This window comes from Salvelinus namaycush, chromosome 11 (assembly GCF_016432855.1).
Source record: "Salvelinus namaycush isolate Seneca chromosome 11, SaNama_1.0, whole genome shotgun sequence".
Lineage (NCBI taxonomy): Eukaryota > Metazoa > Chordata > Actinopteri > Salmoniformes > Salmonidae > Salvelinus > Salvelinus namaycush.
Window position 1 is genome coordinate 20,253,723 of NC_052317.1, and position 20,428 is coordinate 20,274,150.

Sequence of the window (20,428 nt, forward strand, 5' to 3'; positions counted from 1 at the left end):
ATTTTTGTATGTGCCTGCCAATTTTTGTTTTACAGTGCCTTCAGAAAGTATTAACACCCCTTGACTTTTTCCACATTTGGTTGTTTTACAGGCTGAATTAAAATGGATTTAATTGAGATGTCAAAGTGGAATTATGTTTTTAGAATGTTTTATTTTTCTTCAGTCAATAAGTATTCAACCCCTTTGTTATGGCAAGCCTACATAAGTTCAGGAGTAAACAGTTGCTTACCAAGTCACATAATACGTTGCATGTGTTTAACTTTATTTTTGAATGACTACCTAATTTCTGTACCCCACACATACAATTAACTGTAAGGACCCTCAGTCAAGCAGTGAATTTCAAACGCAGATTCAACCACAAAGACCAGGGACGTTTTCCAATACCTCGCAAAAAAGGGCACCTATTGGTAGATGGGTACAATAAAATAAAAAAACAGACATTGAATATCCCTTTGAGCATGGTGAAGTTATTAATTACACTTTGGATGGTTTATCAATACACAAAGATACATGCGTCCTTTCTAACTCAGTTGCCAGAGAGGAAGGTAAGCGCTCATGGATGGTGACTTTAAAACAGTCCCAGAGTGTAATGGCTGTGATAGGAGAAAATTGAGGATGGATCAACAACATTGTAGTTACTCCACAATACTAATCTAATTGACAGAGTTAAAAGGAAGAAACCTGTACAGAATAAAAATGTTCAAGCATAGTGGTGGCTGCATCATGTTATGGGTATTCTTGTAATCGTTAAGGACTCGGGAGTTTTTCAGGATAAAAGAATAAGCAGACTAGAGCTAAGCACAGGTAAAATCCTAGAGCAAAACCTGGTTCAGTCTGCTTTCCACCAGACACTGGGAGATTAATTCAACTTTCAGCAGGACAATAACCTAAAACACTGGAGTTGCTTACCAAGAAGGCAGTGAATGTTCCTGAGTGGCTGAGTTACAGTTATGACTTAAATCTGCTTGTCTAGCAATGATCAACCAATGTGACAGAGCTTGAAGAATTTTGAAAAGAGCAATGGGAAAATGTTGGACAATCCAGGTGTGGAAAGCTCTTAGAGACTTACCCAGAAAGACTCAGCTCTAATCGCTGCTAAAGGTGATTGTAACATGTATTGACTCGGGAGTTGAATACTTATCTTAGTGGGGCGGGGGGTTATTATATGTATTTTTCTTCCACTTTGACACAAGTATTTTGTGTAGATCATTGACAAAAAAAAGACAATTAAATCAATTTTAATCCCAATTTGTAACACAACAAAATGTGGAAAAAGTCAAGGGGTGTGAATACTTCTGAAGGCACTGTATTCGGCATTCGACCTGATGCCAAGGATTTGAGACAACAAAAAACCAACTGACTTGAATTTTATACGGTATTGCTGTCAAACCTTTAGACTTTAAGTTAAACAAATATGTTGTATTTATTTATACTAAGCCATTTATGATTTTTATTGGGTGGCACACTAATTCTTACATTTCTTCTTTCATCAATTGTCTCTTCCAATTTTGTGGCTGAGCTATGAGGAGTTGGTTATAATTTTGTATTGAGCATACACCTCCATACACTGTTAGTTGCTTGTGCCAATTTACTGTTCTCGTTTACAATGGCCTTAATAAATAATTTTATTATTGTACATTTAAAAATAAATATTTAAATGTTTTCTCTATCAGTATATTGGAGTTTAGCCATATAATTTGTTGTAATACTAGATCTGCCTTTTCTGGAAGATGACATTTTAATTGTAGACAACTCTGTATGTGTAATGAATACTCAGGGAGAAAAAGGTGTAGATTCACGCGCAGAGGGCGGCACATGTTTATCAAGCCTTCGCAGAAGGCAGGAATTGTGGTCACAGGCAGGCAATGGTCAAACACAGGTAGGCAGTCACAAACAGACAATACCCCACAACCATACAAACAGAAAGAACTGAACTAAATAGGGAGCTGATGAGACCAGGTGAGAAACGAACACAGGTGAAATCAATGAAAAAAAGAAGGAAAAAAAGTTCCAGAACACAAATAAACAGGTGTACGTTCAAGAACACAAAGAAAAAGAACACAAGGTTGACAAAGAAAAGCAGAACCTTACAGTATGACTTCATTTAAAAAGGAGCATACTTTAAACAGGGATCCATTGTCGATCCACTGAAAATGTTAGGTTTTAATCTGAAAAAAGTCAGAGCCCACTCTTCAACATAGGATGGACCTCTCTTAGTGGCTTGCTAGAAAACCAATTTGGATTGAGATACAATGGAGGCTTTAAGAGAGAGGTTTAATGCCTTAATATTAAATAGTTCTAACCTTCCAAACTTATGTTTGTTATATAAGTATGCTCATTTAACTTTATCTGGTTTGCCATTCCAAATAAAGAGAAAAAAAAAATCTTGCATGTTTTGAAAATGGATTCCCCTGGAGTCAGTAGAGCCATGAATAAATATGTAAACTGCGATATCAGCAGAGAATTAATCAGGGTAATCTTCCCGTAAATGGATAAGTGTTTCCCTCTCCAGGGGTTCAAGGTTCTATATTTTTTGCTAAGTTTTTGATCAAAATGAATTGTTGCAAGATTGCTGAACTTTTCCTGGATATGTACACCAAGTACATCGACTTCACCATCCGCCCATTTAAATCGGGAGACCATATGGCAATCTAATGTTTGTATCTTTTAGAGACCCAATATGTAATATAGTACACGTATCATAGTTGGGTTTTAGTACAGCGAAAATAGAGAAATTATCCAGGTCTTCAATGAGGCCCTGCAAGGTTGAAGATTGAGGATTCAAGAGAGAACTTGATTCATCGGCGTACATTGATACTTGTGTCTCTAATCCCTTAATAGTTTGCCTCTTAATGTTATCATTAGATCTGATTTTTAAAGCTAACAATTTAGGGGGCTACCGAGTGGTGCAGCAGTCTAAGGCACTGCACCTCAGTGCAAAAGGCGTCACTACAGTCCCTGGTTCAATTCCAGGCTGAATCACATTTGGCTGTGATTGGGAGTCCCATAAGGCGGCGCATAATTCGTCCAGGTTTGATCAGGGTAGGCCATCATTGTAAATAACAATTTGTTCTTAACTGACATGCGTGGTTAAATAAAATGTCCATAATATATAGGTAAGGTGACAGAGGGCAACCTTGTTTTACACCTGTTGACAATTCAAAGTTCTCCAAGAAGTAACTGTTATGTTTGTTCCTTATATAATGCCAAACCGGGGCGTAGGTTTAACTACTTTTAATGAACATATACTTCAGCTAGAAAACTCCATGTTTAGCCATGCAAGGCATTCTTTAACCATCTCCCGCGCCCGCATAGCCTGCTGGGTAACGTAGTCTAAATGTTATTAACACTTTCCTTTAAAAGAAAACTACTTTTCTATGTAACTACACATGTCACGTCACATTTGTTTACTCAACCTGCATAACATGCAATTTTCAATAACACACATTTCTTTCCCAAAAATGTTTTTCCTTAAAAAAAATTATATATATTTTTTCAACTAAATATACAATACTCTATTGTGGCTCTATTTCTTTTCACATTAACAAAACATTCAGTCCAGGTAAGTGTCTTGCACTTTTGTCGTGTCCCTGTTTTTGTTTGTCTTTCTGTTTTTCCTTTGCGAGTTTGACTTTGTGAGCACCTCTGGGTGTTAGCAATTCCTTATGGATGGGTAGGTTGGTTCTGATGCGACGTCCCATCAACATTTGTGCAGGTGAAAGTCTGTTCTGCAGCGGTGCGCTGCGGTAGATCAGATTTTTTAGGAAATGCTCCTTTCCATCGTGTGCCTTTTTCATCAGACCTTTGACAATTTTGTAGTAGGGTCTGTTGGGTACTGGATGAGGCATTAGCGGCTCTGCTTGCTGCTTTGGCCTGTAGGTCAAACACAGTACACATGAAGCAGTGGTCTGGCTGATTTCCTGGTTCATTCTTGGCCAGTACATTACTTCTCGTGCTCGTCGTTTGCATTTGTCCTCACCCAAGTGGCCCTCGTGTATTTTCTGTAGCATTTCTTTGCGTAGTGTCATGGGAATGACAATCTTGTTGCCTTTGAACACTATGTCATCCAAAACGGTGAGCTCTGCTCTGCACATCCAGTAATCCTGTATTCTCCTTGGACAGTTGTTTTTCTGTGCAGGCCATCCTATCAGTGTTGTTTCTTTCAACTCTGTCATTGTTTGGTCAGCTGCGGTCTCTCTTTTGATCTGCTCCATTCTCTCAGAAGACACAGGAAGTGATGCTACGATCATGTCGACGTAGGCCTGAATCTCAGTGTTCTTCTGTGTGTCGAAGCTCTCCTTCTTGTCGACTGCTCGAGAAAGAGTGTCGGCGGCGAACATTAACTTTCCCGGGGTATAGATCATCTTCACATCATACTTTTGCAGTCTGATCAACATTCTCTGGATTCTCATTGGACAATCATTCAGTGGCTTAGACATGATTGACACCAATGGTTTGTGGTCGGTTTCTACTTCGAAGTCTCGTCCGTAGACGTATTGGTGAAACCTTTCGCAAGCGTATGTGCTTGCCAGTAGTTCTTTCTCTATTTGTGCATACCGTGTCTCTGCGCCTGTCAAGGCTCTGGACGCATAAGCGACGGGTTGCCATGTGTCGTCATGCTGTTGCAGAAGAACTGCTCCCAGGCCAAACTGTGACGCGTCTGCAGAAATCCTTGTGCTTTTCTCTGGATCACAGAACCTGAGCACGGGCTCTTCTGTGATTGTCTTCTTTAGGTTTTTGAAGCAGTTTTCCTGTTCATGGGACCATTCCCATTCATTTTTCTGTTCCAGAAGACATCTGAGTGGAGCAGACTGTGCTGACAGTTGAGGTATGAACTTTGCAAGGTAGGTGATCATGCCCATGAAGCGTCTCACATCGTCCTTGTTCTTCGGGCGCTCCATGTTGTTGATGGCTGATGTTTTCCTCGGGTCTGGTTTGACTCCGTCCTCTGAAAGTACATCTCCCACGAAGGTAAGTGTTTTCACACCAAACTCGCATTTGTCCTTGTTTAGTTTTAGGTTGACTTTCCGTGTCAGGTCCAGCACTTGTCTCACTCTCGCATCGTGTTCTTATTTTGTGGACCCCCAGACGATGATGTCATCTATCATAGTCTCCACTCCTGGAATGTGCACGAAGATCATGTGGATTGTCTTGTGGTAGACCTCTGGCGCTGAGAGAATCCCATATGGTAGACGAAGAAATCTGTACCTGCCCTCAGGTGTGTTGAATGTGCATAGCCTTGAGCTTGCATCATCTAGCTTCATTTGCCAGAATCCTGATGAGGCATCAAGCTTACTGAACCACTCTGCTCCAACAAACTGCAACATTATCTCTTCTCTGGTTGGCAACTTGAAATGCTCTCTCTTGATTGCTTTGTTGAGATCTCTCGGGTCTAGACATATCCTGAGATCGCCGTTCTTTTTCACCACAATAACCAGTGAGCTTACCCAGTCTGTAGGTTCATCCATTTTTGTGATGACGTCCATCTTTTCCATGCGTCCGAGTTCCTCTTTGAGCTTTTTCCTCAGTGCAAATGGAACTTTTCTGCATGCATGCACAACTGGAGTAATTTTGTCATCAGTACATATTTTGTGTTCTCCTGGTAAACATCCAAGACCCTCAAACACATCCTCATACTCAGCCAGTAGTGATTCTTGGTCATTTTCAGTCTGTGATGTCACTACATACACTCTTTTCAACAAATTGAGCTTTTCACATGCATTGATTCCTAGAATAGGCTGTACACTCTTTTCCACAATCAGCAGCTGTGCTCTGAACTGTTTTCCTTTGTGCTGTAAAGTTACTATGCAGCTACCTTTGACTGGTACGTTCTCCCCAGTATAACCAGTAACCTTAATTTTCAACGGGTGTATTTTGCTCTTCACCTTCAGTGTTTTGTAGTCATCCAGCGACAACAGGTTTACCTGTGCTCCAGTATCAAGCTTGAATGGTATTATAGTTTCATTCACAGTCAATGGCACAATCCATTCAGCATTTACTGCATTGCATATTTCCACAGAATCAACAAAGAATTATTCCATCTCCTCGACTGTGTGAACCTTTTTCTTTGTAGCCTCAGCTTTGCAGCATTTTGAGAAATTATTATTTTTCCCACAGTTGTTACATGATTTGCCATATACAGGGCTTTTTTTTTTGCTTGTGGATAAATCCACATTTTCCACATGTAGTGTTTTGATTTCTCTCTTTTGCTTGTTTTTGTTTTGTAAGGCGTTGTGTGTTGTTTATTGCATACACTGACATCTCATCCCTGCACAGCTCTTTAGTGTCACGTCCTGACCATAGTTCTTATGTGTTTTGCTTGTTTAGTGTTGGTCAGGACGTGAGCTGGGTGGGAATTCTATGTTGTGTGTCTAGTTTGTCTGTTTCTGTGTCCAGCCTAATATGGTTCTCAATCAGAGACAGCTGTTTATCGTTGTCCCTGATTGAGAATCATATATAGGTGGCTTGTTTTGTGTTGGGGATTGTGGGTGGTTGTTTCCTGTCTCTGTGTTTGTGTTCTGCACCAGATAGGACTGTTTCGGTTTGCCACACTTTGTTATTTTGTTCGTTGTAAGTGTTCACTGTTTTTGTTTAATTAAACATGTTGAGCACTGGCTACGCTGCGTGTTGGTCCGATCCCTGTTTCACCCCCTCTTTTAGTGAAGAGAGGGAAGGCTGCCGTTACATTTAGCTTGTGCTCTGGTGGTTTCAGCTGCTCGACACATATTCACTGCTTTATCCAAAGTTAAATCTTGCTCACGCAGCAATCTCTCCTTGAGTCCATTATCAAGTATGCCACAGACTATCCTGTCTTTCACGGATGAGTCTTTCAGATTTTCAAATTCACACGTTTTGCTCAGTGTGTTCAGCTCAGCCAAATACTGGTCAAAACTGACTCCCTGTTTCTGATCATGAGAGAGAAACTTGTATCTCTCAAACGTGACGTTCTGGCTTGGTACAAAGTACTCCTCAAATTTAGCCATTAGCACAGTCAATGTCAAGTTTGCCTCGTCTTGCTGAAAGCTATTGTAAATGTCCAATGCATCCTCTCCAATAACATGCAGAAAAATGGAAGCTTTCAATTTGTCATCATCTCCCCCTGCACCACTGGCTGCTAGGTAGATATTGAATCTCTGCTTGAAACGTTTCCAATTGTCAGCTAAATTGCCTGTTAACGGCATAGGAGTAGGAGGACTAAGCCTATCCATGACGGAGAACAGGAACAGTGTCAATTTCTCTTACTTCACAGTATGCTGCTCATCAACTTGCTCGTCAACAGATTCCAATGCAGCCTCGCTCTCGCTGCTGTCACTCTCGCTGCTGCGGCTCGTTGTCCTCGCTCTTGCAAGCTAGCATCTTCGACTACTCACGTCATTTGACTTGTGGTAGAATGTTCACTTTTTCTTTTCTCTGTCTCTTCATAGTGACTACCAATCTGACACCATGTTATGTTTTAATGAACATATACTTCAGCTAGAAAACTCCATGTTTAGCCATGCAAGGCATTCTTTAACCATCTCCCGCGCCCACATAGCCTACTGGGTAACGTAGTCTAAATGTTATTAACGCATAACAACACAGTAACCGTTATTTATTATTTTACATAAAGGATTGTTGTACATTACTTTTACCCATTTTATGAAAGATTATCCAAAGTTGAAAAAATCCAGGCACCTATAAACAGATTCTAGACGTACTGTATTAAATGCTTTCTCAAAATGTGCTATAGGGATTATACCTGGTTTACTTCTATTCTCATAGTTTTCCATTATTTTAGTAGTTGTCTAATGTTGTCTCCAATATATCTTCCTTTTATGAATCCCGTCTGATTGTGATGAATAATGTCCGGTAGGACCTTTTTTATTCTATGAGCAATACATTCAGCCAAAAGCTTATTTCTCTCTAATTTTGTGCACACATTTGTTTATATCCCTGTTAGTGAGCGTTTCTCCTTTGCCAAGATAATCCATCCACCTGACAGGTGTGGAATATCAAGAAGCTGATTAAACAGCATGATCATTACACAGGTTCACCTTGTGCTGAGGACAATGTAAGGCCACTTTTAAATGTGCAGTTTAGTCACACAACATTATTCCACATATGTCTCAAGTTTTGAGGGAGCAAGCAATTGGCATGCTGACTGCAGGAATGTCCACCAGAGCTGTTGCCAGATAATTTTATCTTAATTTCTCAACCACAAGCTGCCTCCCAATGTCGTTTTAGAGAATTTTGCAGTACGTCCAACTGGCCTCACAACCACAGACCACGTGTAACTAAACCAGCCCAGGACCTCCACATCAGGATTCTTCACCTGCGGGATCGTCTGAGCAGGGGTGGAGGTGCTGCGGAGTATTTTTGTCTGTAATAAAGCCATTTTGTGGGGGAAATCTTTTTTTTTTTTTTTTACTTTACCCCCTTTTTCTCCCCCAATTTTGTGATATCCAATTGGCAGTTATGATCTTGTCTCATCACTGCAACTCCCCTACGGACTTGGGAGAGGCGAAGGTCGAGAGCCGTGCATCCTCCGAAACACGACCCTGCCAAGCTTCATTAAATAGTACCCGCAAAACACCAGTCTCAAAGTCAACAGTGAAGAGGCGACTCTGAAATGCTGGCCTTCTAGACAGGGTCCCTCTGTCCAGGGTCTGTGTTCTTTTGACCATCTTAATCTTTTCTTTTTATTGGCCAGTCTGAGATATGGCTTTTTCTTTGCAACTCTGCCTAGAAGGCCAGCATCCTGGAGTCGCCTCTTCACAGTTGATGTCGAGACTGGTGTTTTGTGGGTACTATTTAATGAAGCTGCCAGTTGAGGACTTGTGAGGCGTCTTTCTCAAACTAGACACTCTAATGTACTTGTCTTCTTGCTCAGTTGCGCACCAGGGCCTCCCACTCCTCTTTCTATTCTGGTTAGCGCCAGTTTGCGCTGTTCTGTGAAGGGAGTAGTACACAGTGTTGTACGAGATCTTCAGTTTCTTGGCAATTTCTCACATGGAATAGCCTTCATTTCTCAGAACAAGAATAGACTGACAAGTTTCAGAAGCAAGTGCTTTCTTTCTGGCCATTTTGAGCCTGTAATCGATCCCACAAATGCTGATGCTCCAGATATTCAACTAGTCTAATGAAGGCCAGTTTTATTGCTTCTTTGATCAGAACAACAGTTTTCAGCTGTGCTAACATCATTTCAAAAGGGTTTTCTAGGAGTGATGGTTGCTGATAATGGACCTCTGTACGCCTATGTAGAGATTCCATAAAAAAATCTGCTGTTTCCAGCTACAATAGTCATTTCCAACATTAACAATGTCTACACTGTATTTCTGATCAATTTTATGTTATTTTAATGGACACAATTATTATTATTATTTTCAAAAACAAGGACATTTCTAAGTGACCCCAAACTTTTGAACGGTAGTGTGTATATAGATCAGTGGTTCTTAACCTTGTTGGAGGTACTGAACCCCACCAGTTTCATATGCGCATTCACCGAACCCTTCTTAATTGGAAAAATAAAATATGATTTTTTCAAATTCAAAACATAGGTATATATTTTACTGGTGCACAAAATGAACTGTGCATCAACATCAACACCGTGTGTTCAAAGAACAAAATCATAAAAACATGATTTTCACACAAAAACATAATAATGAATATTTACTGCAAATCAGTGTGACTTCTGCTGTTGCCTTTCAGAGACCAGTTCAGAAATGCGCGGCTTCACCTTGGCAAGTGCCACTCTCATGTCATTTTCGCAACAAAGTCTGTTCCTTTTCTTCGTTTTTATGTCCAGCATCCTCGAAAAGGATTGCTCGCAAAGATATGTTGTAACAAACGGTATGAAAATCTCCAGAGCTTTTTAGCAATAACAGGGTACGTTACCATTTGTTGACACCAAAACGTTGAAAGCGTTGTTGTTCTGAAGAGTTGCTGTTGAACCTGGCTCTGGATTTCATCGAGGTATTCATCATTGACATCTGTTGTCTCAACACTAAACGTGAACGGCTGTCTCACCCATGCTGGATATGACTCTCTTGTAGGGAAGTATCCGTCGAGAGACTTTGCAAGCTCATCTAAGTGCGTGGCAATTGCTTGCTTCAGTTCCGCGGGTACAGAAATGTCTCCGATTCCAGATACATCTTCGATCTTACTTACACAGTTGTCCAGCAGGGGAAAGTTTGCGAAGTTATCGTTCTCTGTTCGTCGTTTCCATAACTGTAGCTTTTTTTGAAAAGCCTTCAGGTTTTCCTCCGCTTCGATGATGTTGACTCCACCGCCCTGCATCTTTTGATTGAGATGATTGAGAGCTGCAAAGATATCAGCCATGTACGCTAAAATGAGAATGAACTCAGAATTTTTTAAGCAATCTGCATGACAATGTTGGTGCTCTTGCAAAAACAGGGCTAATTCCACACACACGGCAAAAACATGATTCAGCACCTGTCCCCGGGATAACCACCGAACGTTAGAATGGTACAGAAGTACCTCGAATTCAGAGCCCATTTCTTTACACAGCTCACTGAAGATGCGGTGCCTCAGAGCACTAGTTCGCACATAGTTCACGCATTCCACTACAATTTTTAATACTTCTGCCAGTTTTGGAGGCAAGGTTTTTGTTGCCAACGCATGCCTGTGCAGAATACAATGCGTAACAATGATGTGTGGTGCATCGGCTTTCACTAGCGCACCAAAACCAGACTTTCTTCCCAGCATGACTGGAGCTCCGTCCGAACAAACTGCAGAAACCATATCCCACGAAAGATTGTTGTCTTTGAAGAAGTCATCCACAAGTTTCTTCACATCGGCTGCCTTAGTTGTTGTTGTAAGAGGCTTACAAAATAAAAAATCTTCCTTTATCACGTCGTCTTTCACATAGCGCACGAATACAGCAAGCTGGCTTAGATTGGAAACGTCTGTGGTCTCGTCGAGTTGAAGGCTGAATTTTGCCTCTTTTCCCAGGATGATATTCGCCATCTTCAACACAGCTGGTTTTATGAGTGTTTCACCAATGGTGTGTGGTTTGCCCTGCTTTGCGATCAGGTAAGCAACTTCGTACGATGCTGTGAGGATCGGTTTGTTGATGGGTACAAAGCCGAGAACAGGCAGAGTAGCCTTTTCATCGAATCTGGCTCTCTTCACCTTGAATTCAGCGAGCGTTGTGTTCTTGTATTTTCCATCTCCATGCAGCTTAAGGAAGTGTTCTCTTAGTTTTGCCGGTGCTAGACTAGAATTGCTCAACTTGGCATTGCAAATCATGCAGTTAGGACGCTGACTCCCATCACGTTCCGTTATACATGTGAATCCATATTGTACATATTCGTCCGACCACTTTCTTTTTTTGCTCGACATAGTAAGTATGAAGGGATTAAAATATTAAGAAAGAAATCACAAGACGTACCATCACGACAGTCACAAGTCGACTACTGAGCGCACCAAATTCCCTGCAGCACAGATAGGCCAAGCGATGTAGCGTGATCACCTGCAGCCAATGACGGCCAAGCGGGGCGTGTCATCACGAATCATATGAGTCGGATGTGTGTCTTGACCTCCGCCGAACCCCTGAGACTGACTCACCGAACCCCTGGGGTTCGATCGAACCCAGGTTAAGAACCACTGATATAGATATATATATATTAACCCCAAAAATATATGGGGTATTGGAAATGATGCAGACAATTACATTGATGGAAGCAACAATCTATCCGCAATATTAAAGTTGATCCACCACCTGAAAAAAAATAGTAGGGGTGCTATACAGAAGATAGCCCTATTTAGTAAAAGACCAAGTACATATTATGGCAAGAACAGCTCGAATAAGCAAAGAAAAACGACAGTGCATCATTACTTTAAGACATGAAGAACTTTGAAAGTTTCTTCAAGTGCAGTCTCAAAAACTAACAAGCGCGATGATGAAACTGGCTCTCATGATGACTGCCACAGGAAAGGAAGACCCAGAGTTACCCCTGCTGCAGAGGATAAGTTCATTAGAGTTACCAGCCTCAGATTGCAGGCCAAATAAATGCATCACAGAGTTCAAGTTACAGACACATCTCAACATCATCAACTGGGCTCCCGAGTGGCGCAGTGATCTAAGGCACTGCTTCTCAGTTCAAGAGGCGTGACTGCAGTCCCTGGTTTGAATCCAGGCTGCATCACATCTGGCGGTGATTGGGAGTCCCATAGGGCGGCGCACAATTGGCACCAGCGTTGTCCTGGGAAGGCCGTCATTGTAAATAAGAATTTGTTCTTAACTGACTTGCCTAGTTAAATGGAGAGAAAAATACATAAACAACTGTTCAGATGAGACTGCATGAATCAGGCCTTCATGGTTGAATTGTTGCAAAGAAACCATTACTAAAGAACATCAAGAAGAAGAGACTTTGCTTGGGCCAAGAAACACGAGCAATGGACATTAGACAGGTGAAAAATTTGTCCTTTGGTGTGATGAGTCCAAATGTGCATTTTTTTGGTTCCAACCACCGTGTCTTTGTTAGACGCAGAGTAGGTGAACGGATGATCCACAGCATTCTGCAACGATACGTCATCCCATCTGGTTTGCGCTTAGTGGGACTATCATTTGTTTTTCAACAGGACAATGACCCAAAACACACCTCCAGGCGGTGTAAGGGCTTTTTGATGGAGTGCTGCATCATATGACCTGGCCTCCACAATCACCCGACCTCAACCCAATTGAGATGGTTTGGTATGAGTTGGACCGCAGAGTGAAGGAAAAGCAGCCAACAAGTGCTCAGCATATGTGGGAACTCCATCAAGACTGTTGGAAAAGCATTCCAGGTGAAGCTGGTTGAGAGAATGCCTCAGATGTGCAAAACTGTCATCAAGGCAAAGGGTGGCTACATTGAAGAATCTAAAATTAAACTTTTTGGGTTACTACATGATTCCATATGTGTTATTTAATAGTTATGATGTCTTCACTATTATTCTACAATGTAGAAAATAGTACAAATAAAGAAAAACCCTTGAATGAGTAGGTGTGTCCAAACTTTTGACTGGTGCTGTATTTTTCAATTAATATATCAGTTTCTCCGTTATCATGCCTTAATTGGGCAAAATTAAATAAGAAAAAGGAAGGAAGGGAGAGAGAGAGAGAGCAACGGAAATGAAAGTACAGCGTGCTTACAATTTCAGCATCTTAGGCTCTATAACATTTTATCTCTCCCAGTCTTTTTTCATATTTGGCCATTTAAATTCATCCCATCTACTCAGGCCTTTATAGCCTGTCTGTGAAGGGAACATTCCAATTTTTTTTCTTCAGATCATAGCAATCATCATGTTGTTCTGTTCCCTTGTCAGTTCGTTATTTAAAGAAATAGATCATGTCTATAGCCTACCAATGAATGGGTTGCCATTTAAGCTGCATAGCCAATAGTCATTAAAGTGTTATTCATTTAGACAGATCGCTTGAGTGGTACTGTGATTGTCTTTTCAGTAGGTGTGTGAGTGAAGGCATTAACAACACATACCTTTCTCTTTTGTGTTTGATGTGGTAGGGTGTAATAGTCCATCTTCATTTCAGTTGCCTAAACAGTTCAATAGTCCAGTGACCTATCTGTGGTACATTGTCATTAAGAGGCTGTCCTAGTCTATGCAGTTCATTCAAATCAAATCAAATTTTATTGGTCACATACACATATTTAGCATATGTTATTGCGGGTGTTCCTAGCTCCAACAGTGCAGTAGTATCTAACAGTGCAGTAGTACCTAAAAACAGTTCACAACAATACACACAAATCTAAAAGAATGGAATTAAGAAATATATAAATATTAGATTAAGCAATGTCAGAGTGGCATTGACTAAAATACAGTAGAATAGAATACAGCATATACATATGAGATGAGCAAAGCAGTATGTAAACATTACTTAAACTTTATTGAAATGACTAGTGTTTCATTATTAAAGTGGCCAGTGATTCCAAGTCTATGTATATAGGGCAGCAGCCTCTAAGGTGCAGGGTTGAGTAGCCAGGTGGAAGCCTGCTAGTGATGGCTATTTAACAGTCTGATGGCCTTAAGATAGAAGCTGTTTTTCAGTCTCTCGGTCCCAGCTTTGATGCATCTGTACTGACCTCGTCTTGTGGGTATTAGCGGGGTGAACTGTTCGTGGCTCGGGTGGTTGATGTCCTTTATGATCTTTTTGTACTTCCTGTGACATCAGGGGCTGTAGGTGTCCTGGAGGGCAGGTAGTTTGCCCCCGGGGATGCGTTGGGCAGATCGCACCACCTTCTGGAGAGCCCTGCGGTTATAGGCGGTGCAGTTGCTGTACCAGGTGGTGAGACAGCCCGACAGGATGCTCTCAATTGTGCATCTGTAAAAGTTTGTGAGGGTTTTAGGTGCCAAGACAAATTTCTTCAGCCTCCTGAAGTTGAAGAGGCGCTGTTGCGCCTTTTTTACCATACTGTCTGTGTGGGTGGACCATTTCAGATTGTCAGTGATGTGTACAGTGTGAGTTTAAGGGTTAAGCCAGCTTCAGCCTCCTCCACACGTTTGCCCAGTTCAGTCATGTCAGTTCATATTTTTTTGACATTGGATATTTTCTTCATATGCTTAGACAGTTTCTCATTGCCAGTGCAAATTTCTGTTAGTAGTGACTCTAAACTCACTTTAGTCGAGTCGGTAGCTACTTGGTCCATGGTCGTGTTGTTTGTTTGTCTCCATTTCTCAATCTAGTGTTTGCCATAACATAAGAAGGATATTTTAGTAAAGAGAGGGAATGCCAAACAGATCTGTATATCATAGTCTTTCTCAGAATTTATTGTTGTTTTTCTGATGTTTCAGTAATTGCAGTTCTCTGCTTATCACCCACCGTAACTGTGATTCATGAAGCCATATTGTTCTGTCTGTGGTCACTGTTAAGGTTCGGGGCTCAACGACGGCCAGTGGCATAACGTCTATCTCCATGCTCTGGAGAACTGCGCCATGCTGACCATCGATGGTGACGAGGCGTCCACGGTCAGAACGGTCATTCCCATTCAGATTAGAACAGGGGGCCAATACTACTTTGGAGGTATTTACACAGATGGTCTATAACAGAATCATATAGCTCTATACCGGACAGGTATATGGCTCTGGGCCCGATTTCTCAAAAGCATTTTAAGGCTTAATTCATCGTTAGAACCTTCATAAGAGCATCTTTACATTCTCAAGCCGTTTCCCAAACCCGTCTTTATTAACGTTGCACTTCAAATCGCTTGTAATCTAACGCCTGCCTCAGACCACTTGTTGAACAGCTGAGTGCATCGTTAAATCACCGTTTGTCCTCCCGCGTCACTTTACACACAGGAAATATCTGCTAAACATAGAATGAAGATGTTTATCTGTCTCTCTGTGACCGCCGAAAACTTCCTAATTGAATATAAATAGCCTAAAAAGTGTACATATAGGAGCAGAAGGCAATATACATTAGATATGCACACTTGCAACGCGTTTCAACGTCTAGTTGGAATCTTTCAGGCAGTGTGAGGAAGATTCTTGAAGTCGAAACGTGTTGCCGTTGTGTATCCTGATGTGCACTGCTGACTGCTCCTGTATGTATTATTTTGTAAATATATTCTGTTAATAGTTCACTAAAGTTTGTTGCAATGTAGTGGACGCCTACTCGTCTTTCTTGGATTACCTGCCATTTAGGGGCCTACCGTCCCACTGCCGTCTCTCACCCTGCGATGCATCGTTAAAACACTTGTAAGCGATGGAATTTAGGTTTACAAGTGTTTTAACAATGCATCGTTACTATAACTCAGATGCATTTCCCAAAACACTTCCTAGTGAGAACTTTCACTTTCGTACAAGCTTGTTTTTATATTGATAGGATTGAAACAGTGCTGCTATCAGATCAGCTTTCTTCATTCACATTTTACATTCACATTAGAATTATAGCCTATATGGCTGCAAATATTGAGACAGTTTATTCCAATGCTTTGCCTAACCTATAATAATAAACTATCGTAGATTTGGCATATCATTGCGCACATGTTGTTACATATTAAATATTAAGGAAAAAATTTGACAGCCTACAGTTAGCAAAATAGAACTCAATGGAAGGAACATGAAATTGATTTTAATATGATTTCAATATTGTCCTATGTAGTCTATAGGCCTACTGTATTCAATACTGCATTCATCTCTGTTTTTATTTGAAGCATGGTATTATCTTTTGCTTCTTTGTAACAATTGCAAAGACATTGGCAACTTTGTATTTGTAGTCATCTTCGTTCTGAAGTTATCTGCGGTCACAGAGAGACAGATACACATCTTGATTCAATGTTTAGCGGAGATCTTATGTGTATAAAGTGACAACACACTTAGCTGTTCTACTAGTGGTCTGAGGCGTTAAATAACAAGAGTTTTCAAGTGCAACTTTAGTTAAGATGGTTTTAGGAAAAAGCTCTGAGATTTAACCTACGAAGGTTCTTACAATGAGCATACCCTTTAAATGCTTTTAGGAAACCTTGTTACTTACTTATTTATGATGACATGTCTATAATTCAGTCTGACAAACAGTCTTGTGATTTATTGTGTGTACAGTACATGTTTTTGTGTGTTTGATGGCTTTGTAAGAAAATCCTCTTTGTTACATTTGATTGGTTACCTTTTTGTTTTCTTTGTGTTTTGTTAGCCTTTAAAGTTGTTTCTTTTAAGACAGTGTCTTAAATATTGAATGAAACTCTTCCCTAATGATTCAAACCAAAACACAACACTCAGAATTAATGTTGCTTAATAGTTGTAATGTATCTCTAGAGTTTACTTTTCAAACAGAAAGCTCTGTCTTGATCATATGGTTAACTTTGGATTCTTTCTCCCTCTTGTTCTCATGCAGGCTACTTCCTGCGTACCAACACTCCCCCTGCCCAGCGCTCCTTCCAGGGCTGTATGCAACTGATCCACGTGGACGACCAGCTAGCTGACCTGGTGGCGGTAGAGCAAGGCAACATGGGAACCTTTGAGAATGTCAGCCTGGATATGTGTGCCATCATAGACAGGTAATATTCTATACCATTCCCCAAAGATCTTATTGAGCTTGATAATCTAAGCAGCGTATAAAAACCTACTGTAACATTACCTGAGGGGCTGGTTGCTCATGGGCATGCATTACACAGTCTTTTCATAAAGACGGTAGGTGGCCCATCAAGATCAAGAAAGCATCTCACACAGCGAGAGGCAGGGATCAGAGGATCACACAAGGCTTTGCTAGTGGATGTCTTAGTGTGCAATATCTGTGCTCCTGCTGGTAAATGCCTGTGTACACAAGCACACAGCCAAACAGGCACACATCCCCAATGCAAAACTCATCAAAACAATGAAGTGGAAAAGCTCTGTTGCTTCTCCCGAGATATGGAAATGCAATTTTAGCAAAAGGTTACTCAGTCCGCCTGGAGAATTTGGACATGCGCTTACATTCTTATCAAGATAAGCACATAAAAAGTATTCTCACAGTATGTTGGTTCACTCCAACACATGGTTCTGGTTCATAAATGGAATCTTATCTCTGCTTCTAATTCTCCGTTAGTGATTAGTAGTCAAACTGTAGATCCCGTTATTCCAACCTTTTGTGCTGGAATTGTTAACGACACCCTTTGGAATGTCAGAGGAAGACATTTTCAAGACCGCAAAAAAAGGTTCTGGACGGTCATGCAGATTTGTTTTCAGCTTAACGTCCTTAGTCAAATCAAATTATATTATTGTTCTAGGGACATTTGTGTAATATGTACGTATGATAAATCCATTTATGGCTGAATACTCTTGATGTGTAGTTCATTTGACTGATCTATTATGGCAAAGGTTATCCGATACACCAGATTTTCTCTCCCGTTAAATAGGAACGTTCCAACATCATTGCCCTGTGTAAATTTAAAGGATTGTGGTGATGAAATCCTCATTCTAAACTATGCTAGCAGGGGGAGTTCAACTAACTTCAAAGGGAACTACATGTTTCCACAGCCCTTTGATCACACCAGCAGGTTTAAGGAGGTCCTGAACTGGAAATGGACTAAGAGAGTACAGTGATACACCCTAACGTTCACCATGAAGTGGTATCAAAAATACATGAAACAAAGGTCACAAACCTCCTCACAGCACCGTGTGTTGACTGATTACTGTCATGACACGGCGACAGCACGGTAACATCCTCTGTTGTCTCACAAAGGTCAACGTATTTCAATTAGATGTCTTCTTGTTGAATTTGATTTGAAGAAGTACCAAATGAATGTATTGTTGTGGTAATTTCCTGTATTACTAAATGAGGAGAGTTTACAAACCACACACAAGTCAGAGTTATATCTAAACTTCATCTTTAATTATATGAGCTTCACCATAGCCCTTTGACTCTCAGATCAATTCAGTGTCTATAAATGATTTCTGAGAGTGCCTATAAGAGAATACAAAGACCTTTTATAGCCAAGATACACCCCTCTCAACTTACATGACGAACCACAGATCTCAGGAACTTCACAAAGGGCCTTTTACTTGAGAGAGGAGTATCCCATAGCCAGATAGCATTAGCTATAAATGATCGTTCAGTTTGGTCTCTAAGACGAGGTTCTAATCTTGTTCTTGGTACTTCATAGTACCAAAACATTACCTCATCCAATGGCATATATCAATTGTCAACTTTAGATACTCCCATCTCAAATACACCCCCTCTTCTCCCCACTCCTGGACAAGCTCACTGAGGGGAGTGACTTCTAGGTCATATACTATCTCAAGATTAGTGCAACATCAGAGGGGTAATACAATGGTTCCAGACACTGCCATACTCCTCCCCCCAACGAGAAAAGGAGGGAGTGACTGGCGTACAGACATTGTGGAGCCCTTCACATGGTTTAACAGATACATTCACATATGAAGACAATGTTCAAACCTGACTTCTCCCTTTCTGATATTCCTGCATATTACCAGACATATAAAAGACAAGCCTGACCTCTCCCCTCTCTGGGCCCCAAGTGACTGAGCCCTAGCTGAGAAGGGATAACTGCAACTGCCAACCCTATAGTCCAAAAGGAGACATCCTAATGACAAGTATCTCACATAAGCATATTATATAAATAAAACATCTTGTTTATCTATGTTACCTAACTAATTCTGATTCATTTCCAATTAATTTGTTTTTTAGCATAAATTATATTTGAAATATGCACTCTATGAAAGTTCTTCCTATGTTGTCCTATCTATTCTCTTCTGACACATCTGTAGTTTCACAAAGGTCAAAGTAGTTAAATTAGAGGTCACGTCTGCTTCTTCTTCATGTGAGAATGATCTCCCCCCCCCACACAGATGTGTCCCTAACCACTGTGAACATAGAGGCCGCTGCTCTCAGACCTGGGATAGTTTCAGCTGCTCCTGTAACGGGACAGGATACACCGGGGCTACATGCCATACCTGTAGGTATCCTCCCCTTCCTCCTCCTCCTCCTTAGCCTATCAAGACATCTTCATCTATGGTCTGTCATTATTCATACCCTCAGGGACCCATCTGAAACGTCAGTCACATTTTTGCACATCATTCACCTCCCTTACAAATGGGGAAACACCTGGATTTGTAATGATGAATAAGTCATTCTACTGCAATGTCAGCTTCATAATAGATGTGGTTTCCTCTCTCGCGTATGTATTCCTCCTCTCCAGCCGTGTATGAACAGTCCTGTGAGGAATACAAACACCTTGGTAAAACATCTGGCACGTACTGGATCGACCCTGATGGGAGTGGTCCTGTTGGCCCATTCAAAGTCAACTGCAACATGACTGGTAAGAGTACCTCTCAATAAGACTCAAGATGAAAATCAACCTAACCATCTCTGCGTCTGATTTTGTCCCATCCCAGCGGGCCAATCATATTAAAATGACATCATTATAACCAGATTACAACCAAATCTGGTATCATTGCAACCAGTTTTGACTGCAGGGATGGCTCTGACCCACATTTAATTATTCACCTGTAAATATTGTACTGGTTTGTTGATGGTGTTGTTGACTGTGTGTGTTGCAGAGGACAAGGTGTGGACGACAGTGAGAAACAACCTGTCTCCCCAGACTTCAGTGACTGGCTCAGACCTGGAGGGGAAGGCTGTGCTGCAGCTCAATTACAACATGTCCACAGAGCAGGTAACCTTATGACCTTATGACATCTTCACCCATTGAATCATTCATGAAGGAACCATCTCAATGGGAAAGAAATCTGTATTTTATCAGTGGGTTTAATGGACCAGGATGAAGCCTAGTTTCGTACAAAAAAACAATACTCAATGGAGAAACTCTATATTTTCAGTCTAGAGAAACCAGCCCTATGTGTATTTTCTATGTATTTTGATGTTACAGCCGAAGACACTAGCTAGCTACGTTGTTTATTAAAGATGTTCTCACTGTATTTTCACTCACATTATTACTAAATGTTATGCATTCTGCATTGCTTAAACCCTATTTTTTTA

The 20,428-nt window shown here is 40.9% G+C and overlaps 1 protein-coding gene across 1 annotated transcript in view; it reads left to right on the forward strand.

Annotated features, from left to right (window-relative positions):
- Positions 1-20,428, forward strand: part of LOC120055273 (contactin-associated protein-like 2) — a 63,425-nt gene that overhangs the window by 25,521 nt on the left and 17,476 nt on the right. Inside the window, exons 9-13 of the mRNA XM_039003158.1 lie at positions 14,867-15,016; positions 16,826-16,988; positions 19,279-19,385; positions 19,629-19,748; positions 19,990-20,105. Coding sequence (XP_038859086.1) covers positions 14,867-15,016; positions 16,826-16,988; positions 19,279-19,385; positions 19,629-19,748; positions 19,990-20,105 — 656 coding nt within the window. The remainder of the gene's footprint in view (positions 1-14,866; positions 15,017-16,825; positions 16,989-19,278; positions 19,386-19,628; positions 19,749-19,989; positions 20,106-20,428) is intronic.